The following is a 14,295-nucleotide window of genomic DNA, read 5'->3' as shown; positions in this document are numbered from 1 at the left end:
AGTAAGACTTGCCCTAACCTTTTTTCATGTGAGTAGAATGAAAAGAAATGAGGAGTTGAAGGTGAAACTCTGGTACTGAAAGAGTGAGGAAGCTCAGCAGTGAGAACCTGGCTAATTCACTTGATGGGCAACTCCTGCAAGTCAGAGAAGGAAGGTCACCAGGGTGCCAGCTCGCAGAAACAAGACTGGCTCCTTGCTCACACACAATGCAAGGACTTTGGTGGGTTCAAGTCAGAGATGCCGGCATCTCACTGCACGGGTGCTCTCAGAACATCAGGCACTGGCTAGATCCACAGCCTTCTCTCACGGGCGGTGCTCCTACCTCCCAACGTGAGACTAGGACTTAGGACTTTATGAGCTGGTTTCACAAGTCATCTTTATGTGAACAAAGTGGACAGCACATTCAACAACCTAACAAAGTATGAGTACCCTAATCACATGACTCTCCTATCTCATTCCTACCAGATTCCTCCAGAGGAACTGTATTACATATATATCCAGGAAAGCATTCTTTGGATTACATAACCTGCAAATACTGTGAGTAACTTTTTTCATAATTATATCTTGAGTACAACTTTAAGTAAAGATTAAAAGGGTAGAATGATATTTTGTTAAAGGCTCGGCTGTGGATGTAAAGAGGGAGCAATAGGTTTTCAGAAAGTACCTAGAATAGTTGTTACACTGAAAGAATTACGGAAAAAAAAAAGAAAAATCCTAGTTTTACCAGAAGATAGATATGAAGGCTCTCTTTAATCTTGTCTCCTCAAGTTTGGGTCATTTCTACAATATTTTATCATATTTTTTCTAACCCTTGCTAACTTTACCTTTATGGGGCTTCCCTGGTGGCTCAGTAATAAAGAATCCTGCTGCAATGCAGGAGATGCAGTTTCGATCCCTGGATTGGGAAGATCCCCTGGAGGAGGAAAAGGCAACCCAGTCCAGTATTCTTGCCTGTGAAATCCCATGGACAGAGGAGTATGGTGGGCTACAGTCCATGGGAGTCACAAAGAGTCAGACAAAACTTAGTACATACTTTCTTAAAACAATAGTCTACAAAGGAGGTGAGCTAAAGCAAAAATCACCTCACACGTTTATCCTACTCTTCCACGCTAAGGTCATATGATACCCCAGTGGATTATTTTCAGCCACTTTCCCGGTGCTGGCCCTGGTGCTTGTCACACTGGGCTTGGGATCATCTGTATCTCCTGGTTGTCCTTGGTTTTCTCTCCTTGCCCATCCAGTTGAGTGCTGTCAGAGACAGATGTCCATACTTCATAATCGTTAACAGAGGCTCGTATTCTAATTATATGTAACTAAAGTGGAGTATTAAGTTTGCCTCATTGACTCACCCATTCTATTTGCAGATATCTCAACCACAACTGCATTACAACTCTCAGACCTGGAGTCTTCAAAGACTTACATCAGCTGACTTGGCTGTAAGTATTCTAGCTTTTCCTTCTCTGGGATCACAGTCCTAATGATACTCATCAAGGCTCATAGTTTCCATCTATTTATGTATCTTGCTTATCATACCAGTTTTTCTGCTTATCACATAATCTGGAGCACGTTGCTCTGGCAATTCAGATCATGGCATGCCAGATGATAGCTGTGTGAAGAGACATCAATGCTGTGCTTTCTCAGGTGGGCTTCTGCGCCCAGCAGTAGGCTTGCTAAGTCATCCATCCATCCAGTGTTTACCTGTAACAGGAGTCTCAGCCCAGCTCTCTGTTGGCCTTCTGGCCCAGATAATTCTTTGGCTGGGCTGGGAGGGTGGGGTGGGGGTGGGGCGGAGTGGAGGAGGGGTGGAGGGATGGGGCTAGTCCTGTGTGTTTTTGGATGGTTAGCACCCTCTGTGGTCTCTACCCCACAAGATGTCAATAGTACTGGCTCCCAGAGTCATGCCAATCAAAAATGTTTCCAGACCATCCCAAATGTCCCTTGGGAGAAAGAGTGCCCTCTGTTGAAAACCGCTGACCTAGAAAGTAAGCAAGTTGAGGACTTTTTTGATTTCTAGAGAATGTATAGAAACAACTGAAAACACGAGAGCTTGTAGTGTTTCATCACTTACCTGGCTGAGCCACCAGCTCCATCCCAGGGAGTCTTTTATCAGAGGTCCACGTTTTCATCAGGGGAGATGAACAAGGGCAGTTAGAAGGCTGTGTCAGTTTTCCCATTTCTCGAGGTCAGCCTGGTCCAGAGGAAAAGCCAGGACTTCAGTTTCATCCAGATCCTTGTGTATGCCATAGCCCTGTGCTTTATGTTCCAGGCAATTTTCTTAATCTCCTAGGCCTCTTTTTCCTCATCTGTATTTTTTTTCCTAATGCCATTTTTGTAATTAAACTTTTTATTTTGTATTAGAATATAGCCAATTAACAATGTTGTGATGGTTTCAGGTGAACAGAGAAGGGACTCAGTCATACACATACAGGTATCCGTTCTCCTCCAAACTCCCCTCCCATCCCAGGCTGACTCATAACATTGAACAGAGTTCCCTGTGCTCTACAGTAGGTCCTTGTTGGTCATCCACTGTATTTTAATACAGTGACTGTATTGACTATAGCCCCCCAGGCTCCTCTGTCCATGGGATTCTCCAGGCAAGAATACTGGAGTGAGTTGCCATGCCCTCTTCCAGGGGATCTTCCCAACCCAGGGAACTTGCATCTCCTGCATTGCAGCAGGATTCTTTACCACTGAGCCACCAGGGAAGCCCCTTAAATATAGCAGTGTAAACTATAATTATAATTCCTTTTTTTCTAAGAGGGATGTTGTGAGAATTATGTATGTAAAGTGCCATATGCAAAATGCTTGTCATATAGTAGGTGTTCAGTGAGCTTCCTTCTCAGAATCCTACCCTCAGATTCCTCTGAGGGTAAGGGGAAATGGTAGCTGGCTTTGAAGGCAACAAGAGAAAAGAAGTCATATTTCCCCTTACAGGATTTTTTCCTAAGAAAATACCATATAGAGTTTAAAACAGTGATTTGAATTTGTAAATCTTTTCACTCTTTCACCCTCAAAGCTCCCAATAAGTTTGTTTGCATTCATTTAAGTTCCATGAGTCTAAGGAATCACTTCCTAAGAATTCTTTTTCATTCATTCTTCATTCAGTCAATCAGTAGGTCAAAGCATTTATGGAGCCCATAAATCAGCCAATAAATAAGAACAGCTTGTCCGGACCCATGTATCTAGAGGCGGAGGGTCTTAAGTCCAAAGGGAGGTGGATGAAGGGAATGAAGACCACCAGGATGGACTTGATAAGTGCTGGGGGAAGTGGGGGCTTGGAGGAAAGTGTTTCTCCAACCACAGTGGGGAGGAAAAGCTCTCTGGGAAGAGACATGAGCCAAGTGTGGACAGACAGGAAGGAGGAGAGCAGGTGTTGGGGGAGGCAGGATTGACATGACCTTTTATTTCTTCCTGGCTGTATTTCACAAACATCTCTAACATTGGAAATGTTTGTGATGTGTTTTGTCAGAATTCTAGATGACAATCCCATAAGCAGAATTTCACAGCGGTTGTTTACTGGATTAAATTCCTTGTTTTTCTTGTAAGTATTCATCTACCTTTCAATTCATCTGTCTATGAATTGCAATGACATCTAAAACTAGCTTACGAAAAAGAGCTTTAAGAAAATCAAGTCTCTAAGATTTCTATTTGTCAAAACATTTCCTGTATTTCAAGCCACAATTACTGTTGCTACTTCCTAGCCATGGCTCATGGCATATTTTAAGCCTACTAGTTCATTTCCTTTTAATCTCCTTTCATTCCTTTTAGTTTTAAGGCATGTTTTTATTTGCCATGGTTGACCAAAGATAGTATTCATTTTTATCTTCTTACTACATTTAAATCTGTCAGAATCTCCCCAGAGTTCAGCTCCAGCTACATTTTTTAACAAAGAAAAATGTGTTTTTTGCCCAGCAAGAGCCACTGAAAATTCCAAAATCTTTGTCTTACCAACTAAACTTTTCTCATCATTACATTTTCCGTGTTTATTAATAGACTGGATGGTTTGTCAGCAAGGGATTATTATGCTCCTTTACAACTGATCATATAGCATCGTTAATATTCCATTTGTGAAAAGCAATATCATAAATTTCCATTTGTGAAGTGGGATATCACAATATCATAAATTAATCATGCAACTTAATGTTCTCATGAGTTGTCTTCTTCCCCAAATGTCCCCCCTCCCCACTGTCATCACTTCTTAGATTTAATGCAGTTTCCAATGTGACCTTTTAATGCCATAAATGATTAGCATTTCTCTTAAAGTGAAACTTTGGATGTATAATGCTGGAAATGATCGTAACTTTGAAGTTTACAAGGAAAATTACCATGAACTTCAAAACTATTACCCAATATACTTTTGTTTCATCTCATAAAGTCATACTGTTTCAAATTTATTCCTAGGTTATGTATCACACTTATACATTCATAGTTTCTCTGACATCTGCTCCCTTATCCATGCCTCATGTGTATCTAGAGACCATTTTGAAGGGGTAGTTATGTTTATGGTTTTCATCCTAATATATTGATTTTAACATGCAAGTTTCCCAGTTGTGGAAATAGTGAAAACACCGTCCCTAAAGTGGCATGTCATTTTGTCTCTAATCAACCTCTTCCGCGTGTAAAGGTCCATGGTGAACAACCACTTACAAGTCCTTCCGAAGCAGATGTGCGCCCAAATGCCTCAGCTCAACTGGATGTGAGTATAAGCTTAGTGGCTGATTTATTAATCGACCAGATTCAGAAAGCTAGCCCTGCAGTTAATTCACAATTACACAGAAAGCTCATCTGTGCTTTTCTTTCTAAAACCAAAATCTGATCATATCCCTTCCAGGCTTAAATCCATTTTATATATAATTTTATTTATTTGGTTGTGCTGGATCTTTGACATTGCACTTGGACTTTCTCTAGTTGCAGCACACAGGGGGCCCCTCTCATGGCAGTGGCCTCTCTCATGTGGAGCACGGGCTCCAGAGGATAGGCTCGCTGGTTGTGGTGCACGGGCTTAGTTGCTACACAGCATGTGGAATCTTCTTGGATCAGGGATTGAACCCATGTCTCCTTCATTGGCTGGAGGAATCTTATCCACTGCACCACCAGGGAAGTCATATTTGGACTTTCAAGGGACCACAGTGTTTATTTGTAATTGCTGTATTTTAAGAGCGAAAAAAAAAGTTGAGTTCCCGCAAGTCCTCCAAGATGGTTTAAAATAGGAATTTATATTAAGGGTAAGTTAATTAACGATAATGTAGACATTTGAAACATTAAACATCAGATGTTCTAAGATGCAAACAGTAAAATAGGATTTTAAAGGCAATACAAAGGAATTGGTAATTTTAGTGTGAGTGTGAGGAAGGTTCAGAGGCAGTAATATAGCTACTGTCTGGACCTGGAAGACTGTAGGACGCCGATCATAAAAAGAATTAGGAGACTTGGCAGAACAGCCGACCCTCTCATTCCTCAGCGCTGCTGGGAGCGGTCATGTCAGGGTGTTCCTGAGGTTGTTCCCTGACGACGTGGGTGCTGCTGTCATAAGGCTCACCTGCGTAATCTCTACCCCAGGGCTACTCCAGCATCAGCAGGCATCACAAATAGCTTAGGGACTTCAGATAGACGGCTGGACCTCAGTCCTAGGGTTTCTGATTTAGTGGGTCTGGGAGAGCCTGGGAATCTGAACATTTAACAAGCTCCCATGTGATGCGGAGGCTTGGTCCTGGGCACCCTTGGAGCAGCTCTGCTTTCAGCATCAGCACCACAGAGGGAGGTAGAAAGAACGGACATTTTCTGTTACATGGCTTGGAGTCTGCATCCTGACTCTGGCATCCAGTATTTGGAAGGCAAACTAGACTGAGTTTCTCCTTCAGCAAAACAGAGACACAGATATCCACCTGATGCTGGGAGGACATGAGAATTTAACCATCTGTGATGCCATGGCTAAGTGTCTAGGAATCCGATTCAGGCAGATCTGAGTTAGAGGGTCAGTTCTACCACTCAGTAGCTGTGCGACCACAAGAAAAGTGAATTTCCAAAGTCCTCAGATTCCTCAAATTATTACCTCAAATGGGAGGTAAGAATGCCAGCTTCTCAGGAGGGTGTGTTATGCATGCGGAACAGCCCCTGACACTGTGAAAACCCAATAAATGGAGTTGCTGCTATTATGGTGGCAGCATTATGAGAATTAATAGCATGAGGTCCAGCATAGAGAAACATTCACTAAATAGTGGGCTGCCCTTTTGCTCAGTTCTTTTTTTAAAGTTCTAAAATTAATTGGAAGGGGAAAAGAAGCAGAATGTTAATTATACTGTTCATGCAATAATTAGGAGGAAAGCCTAAAAAATTGGAATGAAGTAAAAATAAAGTTTGAAACTGTTACATCACTGACAAATGGCTTTAAACATATGATTTGTGCAGAAACATTAAAAAAAAAATTTTCCCTCCATGCCTTTTAGGGATTTGGAAGGCAATGGGATAAAATTCCTCACGAATTCCACCTTTCTGTCGTGCAGTTCCCTCACAGTGCTGTAAGTATACAACGGTGAATGAGGGGAAGTCTAGAAGCTTTGGAAATCAAAGACAACATTGACAAGGAATTTCAAAGTATGTTTTGTTTACAGCCTTGGTCTGAAACTACAGTACTGGAAAATGCACACATGGATGGTGGGGCCAAGCCTTATGATTAGCTGCCAACCATTTAAGCTTCCTTCTTTCTGAGGGCAATCATTATTTCTGTGCACTGCCCACCCCCCGCCCCACCCCAGCTGACCTGGTACCATGGTCCCGAAGGAAATGAGATAATGTGTGTGAAAGTGGTTAGTGTTGCTGCCAGTGACACATCACTTAATATTTCTCTCTTTAAAGAAAAAAAAGTTTATTCTAAAGAGAAGAATTTCGAACATATTCTGATTGGGCAAAGATTCTGATTGCTGTTTTGTGTTTTTTATGAGGGCAGGAAGGCAGATGGATCAGTTAATTGGCACATTTGCATGGTAAGCTTAAAAACCCAAAAATGTGCTTTTGCTTTCATCACAGTTCTCCATATATAGTTAGTGCTCAGTAATGTTTGTTGCTTGGATGGGTAGTTGGAAAAGAAAAATCATTGTATATCCGTTTGTGGTGGTCCAACCACTTTTCACCAACAGAAAGAGACAAAGCTATTGCCAGGTTACAAATTAATCAATCAGATTGAAGATTAGCATACTCAGTAAGGAAAGAGGGTGTCCCACATAGGAGATGGGTAATGAGAGAGAGCGCTGGGAAACTAAATGAATGACACCCACGCCTTCTATTTCATAGCTCCATGTAGCTTTTGAGTCACCTTCATACTCATTCGGTGACTTCCCTGGTGGCTCAGATGGTAAAGCGTCTGCCTACAATGGGGAAGACCCAGGTTTGATCCCTGGGTTGGGAAGATCCTCTGGAGAAGGAAATGGCAACCCACTCCAGTACTCTTGCCACGGACAGAGAATGTGGTAAGCTACAGTCCATGGGGTCGCAAAGAGTCGGACACAACTGAGAGACTTCATTTTCACATTCATTATCTCATTTGTTAACACCTCTGTAAGGCAGTCAGTCGCCAGCCCCCTCTTTTTTGCCATTTGTCCTGGAAGATTCCATTTCAAACAGAGGAAATGTAAAACCAGTGTTCCCCCACCCCCAATTTAAAATCCGTTTGTGGCCCAAATGGGGTTGGTTCACGCTTTGCTCTTTCTGAGCCTTCTTCTTGTAAGGAAGGTGCCTTGCTCAAAGATCCTCTTGAAGCCTTCTCTGAGAATCATTAACAGGGCCCAAATTTGACATTCTGTGTGTGTATGTTGGGAAAAGAAAAGCTTTCTAAAATAATCAGAATCCAAACAAAGTACAGCTCTGTAGCCCACGCTTGGCGCCTCAAGTTCCGTGTGGCAGCATGTCCTGGAGACACTGTCAGTGAGAAACCGCCGCCTGTGTCCCACTCCAGAACGTGCCTCACCTCGAGGTTTATTAAATTACAGCCAGATCAATGGCATTTCCCAATGAGAACTGATTACTACAGCAGACTCAGACCAACAGTGCTGACTCTCACCATGTCTTACAGGTTTCTGCCTAGAAATCAAATTGGTTTTGTTCCAGAGAAGACATTTTCTTCATTAAAAAATTTAGGAGAACTGTAAGTAGCATTGTCTACTAGGAAAAATATGATTGCTTCTTCAAGATTACAAATTGAAATGACTAGTGAGACTGCTTTTTCACTAGTAGCAATCAAAATCCTGTAGACTGATATTCAAAATCAATTAAGAAAACCAGCACTATCCTGAAAACAAATTAAAATCAGACAGTGGGCTTGATATGGATTTAGCCTACTCTGATTTCCCTGCCTGTTTTCTTTGGGTGATTTCATATATGTGTGTGTTTGGGAGTAAATAAGTTTTCCATGGCCCCTTAAACTCACAGATTGTATCGCTGACAGCTGGAGTACAATTAATTCTCTGTTGAAGTTTGTTGAATGAATAATGGACTGAATGAAATAATATTAATTAGCTATAACTAAGCAAAGGAATGAACATGCTTATTATCCCTTAAGAATTGATGACTTCTAGAACAAATGAAGCAAACAGAAATGTCTAGAAAGAGGATTAGGCTCACTGAAAAATATTCAGAGAGCTCTTGTACATTTTTCCATTCAAATATATATTTTGTAGATCTAAGCCTTTTGAAAATCATCTGTCTTGCTATTAATTCATTGCTGCCCACAAAGTAGGGCATCACTGGAGTTTAAAATTGTCTGTGACATTATAAATAGGGTAGAGATCTCCTCCTCCTGATCTGAAGTCTAAAAAATGGAAATCCATTTCTTAATCATCTTCTCCCCCATTCTTTATACTGTGTTTTGAAATCCAGAAAGGATGAGAAAAATAGTTCAGTCAGAGTAATTTGAAAAACACTTATGAATAAGATAATTTAATCTAATAATGAGCATCATAAACCAAACCCACACATATTTATTAAGTGCCTACAAAGTACAAAGCACTGTATTAGAACTAAAATGCTACCATTTTATGGCAAAAAATAAAAGACTGGTCACTCCTTTCTCACAGAGGAATTCCTAATCAGACCTTGGAGGATGGATGTGGATTTGGGTTATAGGAGTGAGATGGAGGAGTAGCCCAGGACAAACAAAAATGTGTTTTTATACAAACTTAAGAAAACAGTGGTATGAAGTCCACATTTGGAAGATTTTCCTAATCCTCCTCTTATCCTACACTTAAGCAAAGCGCTCCCTCAAAAAAAGAGCCTAATTAAGAGATGCTAGTTTTCCTTTTTTTAGCACCACCAATAATTCATTCCAATCCAGACAGCATCAGCATGATGGAAGAAATTCAGAACTGAATAGAATGAACTTGAACAGGGCATTTATATTTCTTAAGCTGACAAAAATGTCAGATAATTTTACTGTGCCTCCATGACCATAAACCCCTCCTGGAGAGGAATAAGTCCACGTAGGTGAGATCACTCAGATCCTTTTCACGCAGAAGACCACTCTATCTCTCAAGGTAGCACTTTGCAGGATGTTCTCTAGGTGTATGAGGTCGTCGTCCTCTTGCTCTGTTGTCAGGCTCCCTCTGATCTGTGCACACCTGAGGCTTTCCTCTGAGCCGCGGCCCACATGCGCTCCTTGCACCTGGAGCACCAGACCAGAACACCAGCTGGCAGCCTGTCTACACTTGGATGTCATGACAGCACCGCAAAAGCCATCTTTTGAAGTTAATTTACAGATGACCCTTACCACACAGCTTGCTTCTCCCCCTCGACTCTCCCGTCTTAGTCAAATGATCATTCTTCCTGGCAGCCTGGCTGGAAGAGTGCTCCCTTCCTTCTACCTCTCTTGACATTTGATATCTCTTGATATCCCATCAACCCGTAAGTCCTGCCAGTGCCTCCTTAAACCCTCAGCAGCTCTCACCTGGTCCAGGGCCAGAGGTCCCCCTCCTCTCAATCTCTGCCTTTTCATTTTATCTTTCATTCTTCTAACAGAATTACCATACCATAACCCAGAGCATATTTTGCCACTGTCCTGTTTAACATTGACCCTGCTTGTTGCCTGCGATAAGGCAAAGTTTTTACTGAGGTTCTCAAACATTAATGTTCAGAGAAATCACAGGGAATTCTGGCTTTAAATGCATATTACCAGATCCCTTCCAGAGATTCAGGTGTGATGGTTATGGAATGGCCCCAGCAAGGTGCTCTTCTTACAAGCATCCTTGATTCAGATGCCTAAATTGTACTCTGAGAAATGCTGCGTTGGGAAGTATTCTCAGCCTTCCCATTTTGACTCCACTCTCTTTTCTGGGCTCACCTCCTCTATGTCTTGCCATCCTTTCATCCACACTAGACCACTTACTGACTCCTGACGGTGTCACCGACTTTTAGCCTCTGTCCTCTGGTCCCACTTCATCCTCACCTGAATACCTGCTCTCCTTTGACTCCACCTATACAAATCATCAGTTCAGTTGCTCAGTTGTATCTGACTCTTTGTAACGCCATGGACTGCAGCACACCAGGCTTCCCTGTCCATCACTAACTCCTGGAGCTTACTCAAACTCATGTTCACAGAGTCGGTGATGCCATCCAACCATCTCATCCTCTATAGTCCCCTTCTCCTCCCGCCGTCAATCTTTCCTAGCATCAGGGTCTTTTCCAGTGACTCAGTTCTTCGCATCAGGTGGCCAAGGCCAAAGTATTGGACTTTCAGCTTTCAGCATCAGTCCTTCCAATAAATATTCAGGACTGATTTCCTTTAGGATGGACTGGTTGGATCTCCTTGCAGTCCAAGGGATTCTCAAGAGTCTTCTCCAACACCACAGTTCCAAAGCATCAAACCTTCAGTGCTCAACTTTCTTTATAGTCCAACTCTTACATCCATACGTGACTACTGGAAAAACCATAGCTTTGACTAGATGGACCTTTGTTGGCAAAGTAATGTCTCTGCTTTTTAATATGCTGTCTAGGTTGGTCATAGCTTTTCTTCCAAGGAGCAAGCGTCTTTTAATTTCATGGCTGCAGTCACCATCTGCAGTGATTTTAGAGCCAAAAAAATAAAAGTCTGCCACTGTTTCCACTGTTTCCCCATCTTTTTGCCATGAAGTGATAGGACCGGATGCCATGATCTTAGTTTTCTGAATGTTGAGTTTTAAGCCAACTTTTTCACTCTCCTCTTTTACTTTCATCAAGAGGCTCTTTAATTCTTCTTTGTTTTCTGCCTTGAGGATGGTGATATCTGCATATCTGAGGTTATTGATATTTCTCCCAGCAATCTTTATTCCACCTTGTGCTTCATCCAGCCCAGAGTTTCTCATCATGTACTCTGCATAGAAGTTAAATAAGCAGGGTGACAATATACAGCCTTGATGTACTCCTTTTCCTATTTGGAACCAGTCTGTTGTTCCATGTCTAGTTCTAACTGTTGCTTCCTGACCTGCATACAGATTTCTCAGGAGGCAGGTCAGGTGGTCTGGTATTCCTATCTCTTTCAGAATTTTCCACAGTTTGTTGTGATCCACACAGTCAAAGGCTTTGGTATAGTCAATATAGCAGAAGTAGATGTTTTTCTGGAACTCTCTCACTTTTTCGATGATCCAGTGGATGTTGGCAATTTGATCTCTGGTTCCTCTGCCTTTTCTAAATCCAGGTTGAACATCTGGAAGTTCACAGTTCACATACTCTTGAAGCTTGACTTGGAGAATTTTGAGCACTACTTTGCTAGCGTGTGAGATGGGTGCAATTGTGTGGTAGTTTGAACATTCTTTGTCATTGCCTTTCTTTGGGATTGGAATGAAAACTGACCTTTTCCAGTCCTGTGGCCACTGCTGAGTTTTCCAAATTTGCTGACATATTGAGTGCAGCACTTTCACAACCTCATCTTTTAGGAGTTGAAATAGCTCAACAGGAATTCCATCACCTCCACTAGCTTTGTTCATAGTGATGCTTCCTAAGGTCCACTTGACTTTGCATTCCAAGATGTCTGACTCTAGGTGAATGATCATACTATCGTGGTTATCTGGGTCATGAAGATCTTTTTTGTACAGTTCTTCTGTATATTCTTGCCACCTCTTCTTAATGTCTTCTGCTTCTGTTAGGTCCATACCATTTCTGTCCTTTATCGAGCCCATCTTTGCATGAAATGTTCCCTTGGTATCTCTAATTTTCTTGAAGAGATCTCTAGTCTTTCCCATTCTATTGTTTTCCTCTATTTATTTGCACTGGTCACTGAGGAAGGCTTTCTAATCTCTCCTTGCTATTCTTTGGAAGTCTGCATTCAAATGGGTGTATCTTTCCTTTTCTCCTTTGCCTTCTGTGTCTTTTCTTTTCTCAGCTATTTGTAAGGCCTCCTTAGACAACCATTTTGCCTTTTGCATTTCTTTTTCTTGGGGACAGTCTTGATCCCTGCCTCCTGTACAATATCATGAACCTCTGTCCATAGCTCTTCAGGCACTCTGTCTATCAGATCTAATCCTTTGAATCTATTTGTCACTTCCACTATATAATCATAAGGGATTTGATTTAGGTCATACCTGAATGGTCTAGTGGTTTTCCCTACTTTCTTCTATCTAAATCTGAATTTGGCAATAAAGAGTTCATGATCTGAGCCACTGTCTGCTCCCAGTCTTGTTTTTGCTGACTGTATAGAGCTTCTCCATCTTTGGCTGCAAAGAATAGAATCAATCTGATTTCAGTGTCCACCATCTGGTGATGTCCATATGTAGAGTCTTCTGTTGTGTTCTTGGAAGAGGGTGTTTGCTATGACCAGTGAGTTCTCTTGGCAAAATTCTGTTAGCCTTTGACCTGCTTCATTTTGTACCCCAAGGCCAAATTTGCCTGTTACACCTGGTATCTCTTGACTTCCTACTTTTGCATTCCAGTCCCCTATAATGAAAAGGACATCTTTTTTGGGTGTTTGTTCAAAAGGTCTTGTAGGTCTTCATAGACCCATTCAACTTCAACTTCTTCAGCATTATTGGTCAGGGCATAGACTTAGATTACTGTGATATTGAATGATTTGCCTTGGAAATAAACAGAGATCATTCTGTCATTTTTGAGATTGCATCGAGGTACTTCATTTTGGACTCTTTTGTTGACTATAATGGCTATTCTGTTTCTTCTAAGGAATTCTACAAATCATTAAGCTTTGCTTAAACACTCTATAATTTCCCACGCCAAGTTTGATGAGTCCTTCCTCTGTTTTTAATCTGTACTTCCGTAGTAGCCCTTGTTTCTATCTTTTCTTATTTTATAATCTAGTTTTTAAATTCTAAGCTTTTTTAGAGAATGAATTTTCACAGTCATTTGTAACTCCCGTATATCCGTCAGGAGCACCACAGCATCAGAAACAGATCTTTTGTTTGACTCCTAGGCAATTTCATATCTGTTTCACTTTAACACTTTCTCTGGCTCAGAAGGATATTTTGGACTTGAAAAGATTCCTGATTCCTTCTTTACCCTGACAAATCTTGTTTTCACATTCTCTAGAAACGCTTCCTTGCGATTCTTTCTGGATTGGACAGCCCTATTAGAGTCAGATCTAAAGTCTCAATTTCTTCTAAAAAAAAAAAAATTGGCACCATGTAAAAATAGACAAAAAAATATGTGAACTTATCCATTCAGGATTATCTCGGTGGATATTACATGGTCAAAACTCTTAGGTGGAATGCAAAATACGTGGAAGACACTGGTCTTGACCTCAGAAAGCTTCTAATGTAGTTGGGTAAACAAGATATCACGTGTGTGAACCAAATAGGAATCGTAGAAACAAGGAATGGTTGAAGGTACAAAAAGTACCTAAAACAGAGGAAACTAACGAAAGTAGACCTTGAAGCTAGGTTGGGAATGTGTTGGAGAGCAGCTGAGAGGAAATTCCAGACTGAAACTGGATAAGCAGAATGTCACCCGTCTGAGAGTGGTGGAAAACATATCCATTTGGCTGAATCACATGGCTTAGTTGCGTAACAAGCTCTCAGGTTGGTTAAAGTGGATTGTATTTTCTGTTATGTCAAAGGGGATGATGACAGTTGTGAGGAGTAACAACTATGGCATTTATTTTCATTGTAATTGCTTTGGGATTTTCACTGTCACCAACAGGGACCTATCGAGCAATATGATATCGGAGCTACCACCCCACATTTTCAAAGACCTGAAGTGTCTACAGAAACTGTAAGTTCTTCTTCCCACCCCCGTCATCAGAGTTAAATGGCAACATCTTGAGTTTCCAAAATAATAACATCCTGATGCTTCTTTCCTCCTCCCTTCTAATGGTACAAAAGGAATCTG

The 14,295-nt window shown here is 41.4% G+C and overlaps 1 protein-coding gene across 7 annotated transcripts in view; it reads left to right on the top strand.

Moving 5' to 3' along the window:
- The window catches only part of RXFP2 (relaxin family peptide receptor 2), a 61,395-nt gene that overhangs the window by 31,498 nt on the left and 15,602 nt on the right, over window positions 1–14,295 (top strand). For 3 of the 7 annotated variants that reach the window (XR_015138119.1, XM_086329515.1, XM_086329520.1), the window contains exons 6-13: window positions 466–537; window positions 1,365–1,436; window positions 3,470–3,541; window positions 4,625–4,696; window positions 6,447–6,518; window positions 8,069–8,140; window positions 14,107–14,178; window positions 14,289–14,295. The exon at window positions 14,289–14,295 is cut by the window's right edge and continues 65 nt beyond it. Coding sequence is in view for 6 of the 7 variants with exons in the window: in XM_086329515.1 (XP_086185641.1) it covers window positions 466–537; window positions 1,365–1,436; window positions 3,470–3,541; window positions 4,625–4,696; window positions 6,447–6,518; window positions 8,069–8,140; window positions 14,107–14,178; window positions 14,289–14,295 (511 nt within the window). In the remaining variant the exon portion in view is untranslated. Of the gene's footprint in view, window positions 1–465; window positions 538–1,364; window positions 1,437–3,469; window positions 3,542–4,624; window positions 4,697–6,446; window positions 6,519–8,068; window positions 8,141–13,838; window positions 13,986–14,106; window positions 14,179–14,288 lie in introns of those variants that run through there. The other 4 variants (XM_086329517.1, XM_086329521.1, XM_086329518.1 and 1 more) reach the window with 3 other exon arrangements.

This window comes from Bos grunniens, chromosome 12, assembly GCF_055505025.1.
Source record: "Bos grunniens cultivar Pamir isolate PY7600 chromosome 12, Bosgru_T2T1.0, whole genome shotgun sequence".
Classification (NCBI taxonomy): domain Eukaryota; kingdom Metazoa; phylum Chordata; class Mammalia; order Artiodactyla; family Bovidae; genus Bos; species Bos grunniens.
This window is presented reverse-complemented; position numbering and strand designations above follow the sequence as displayed.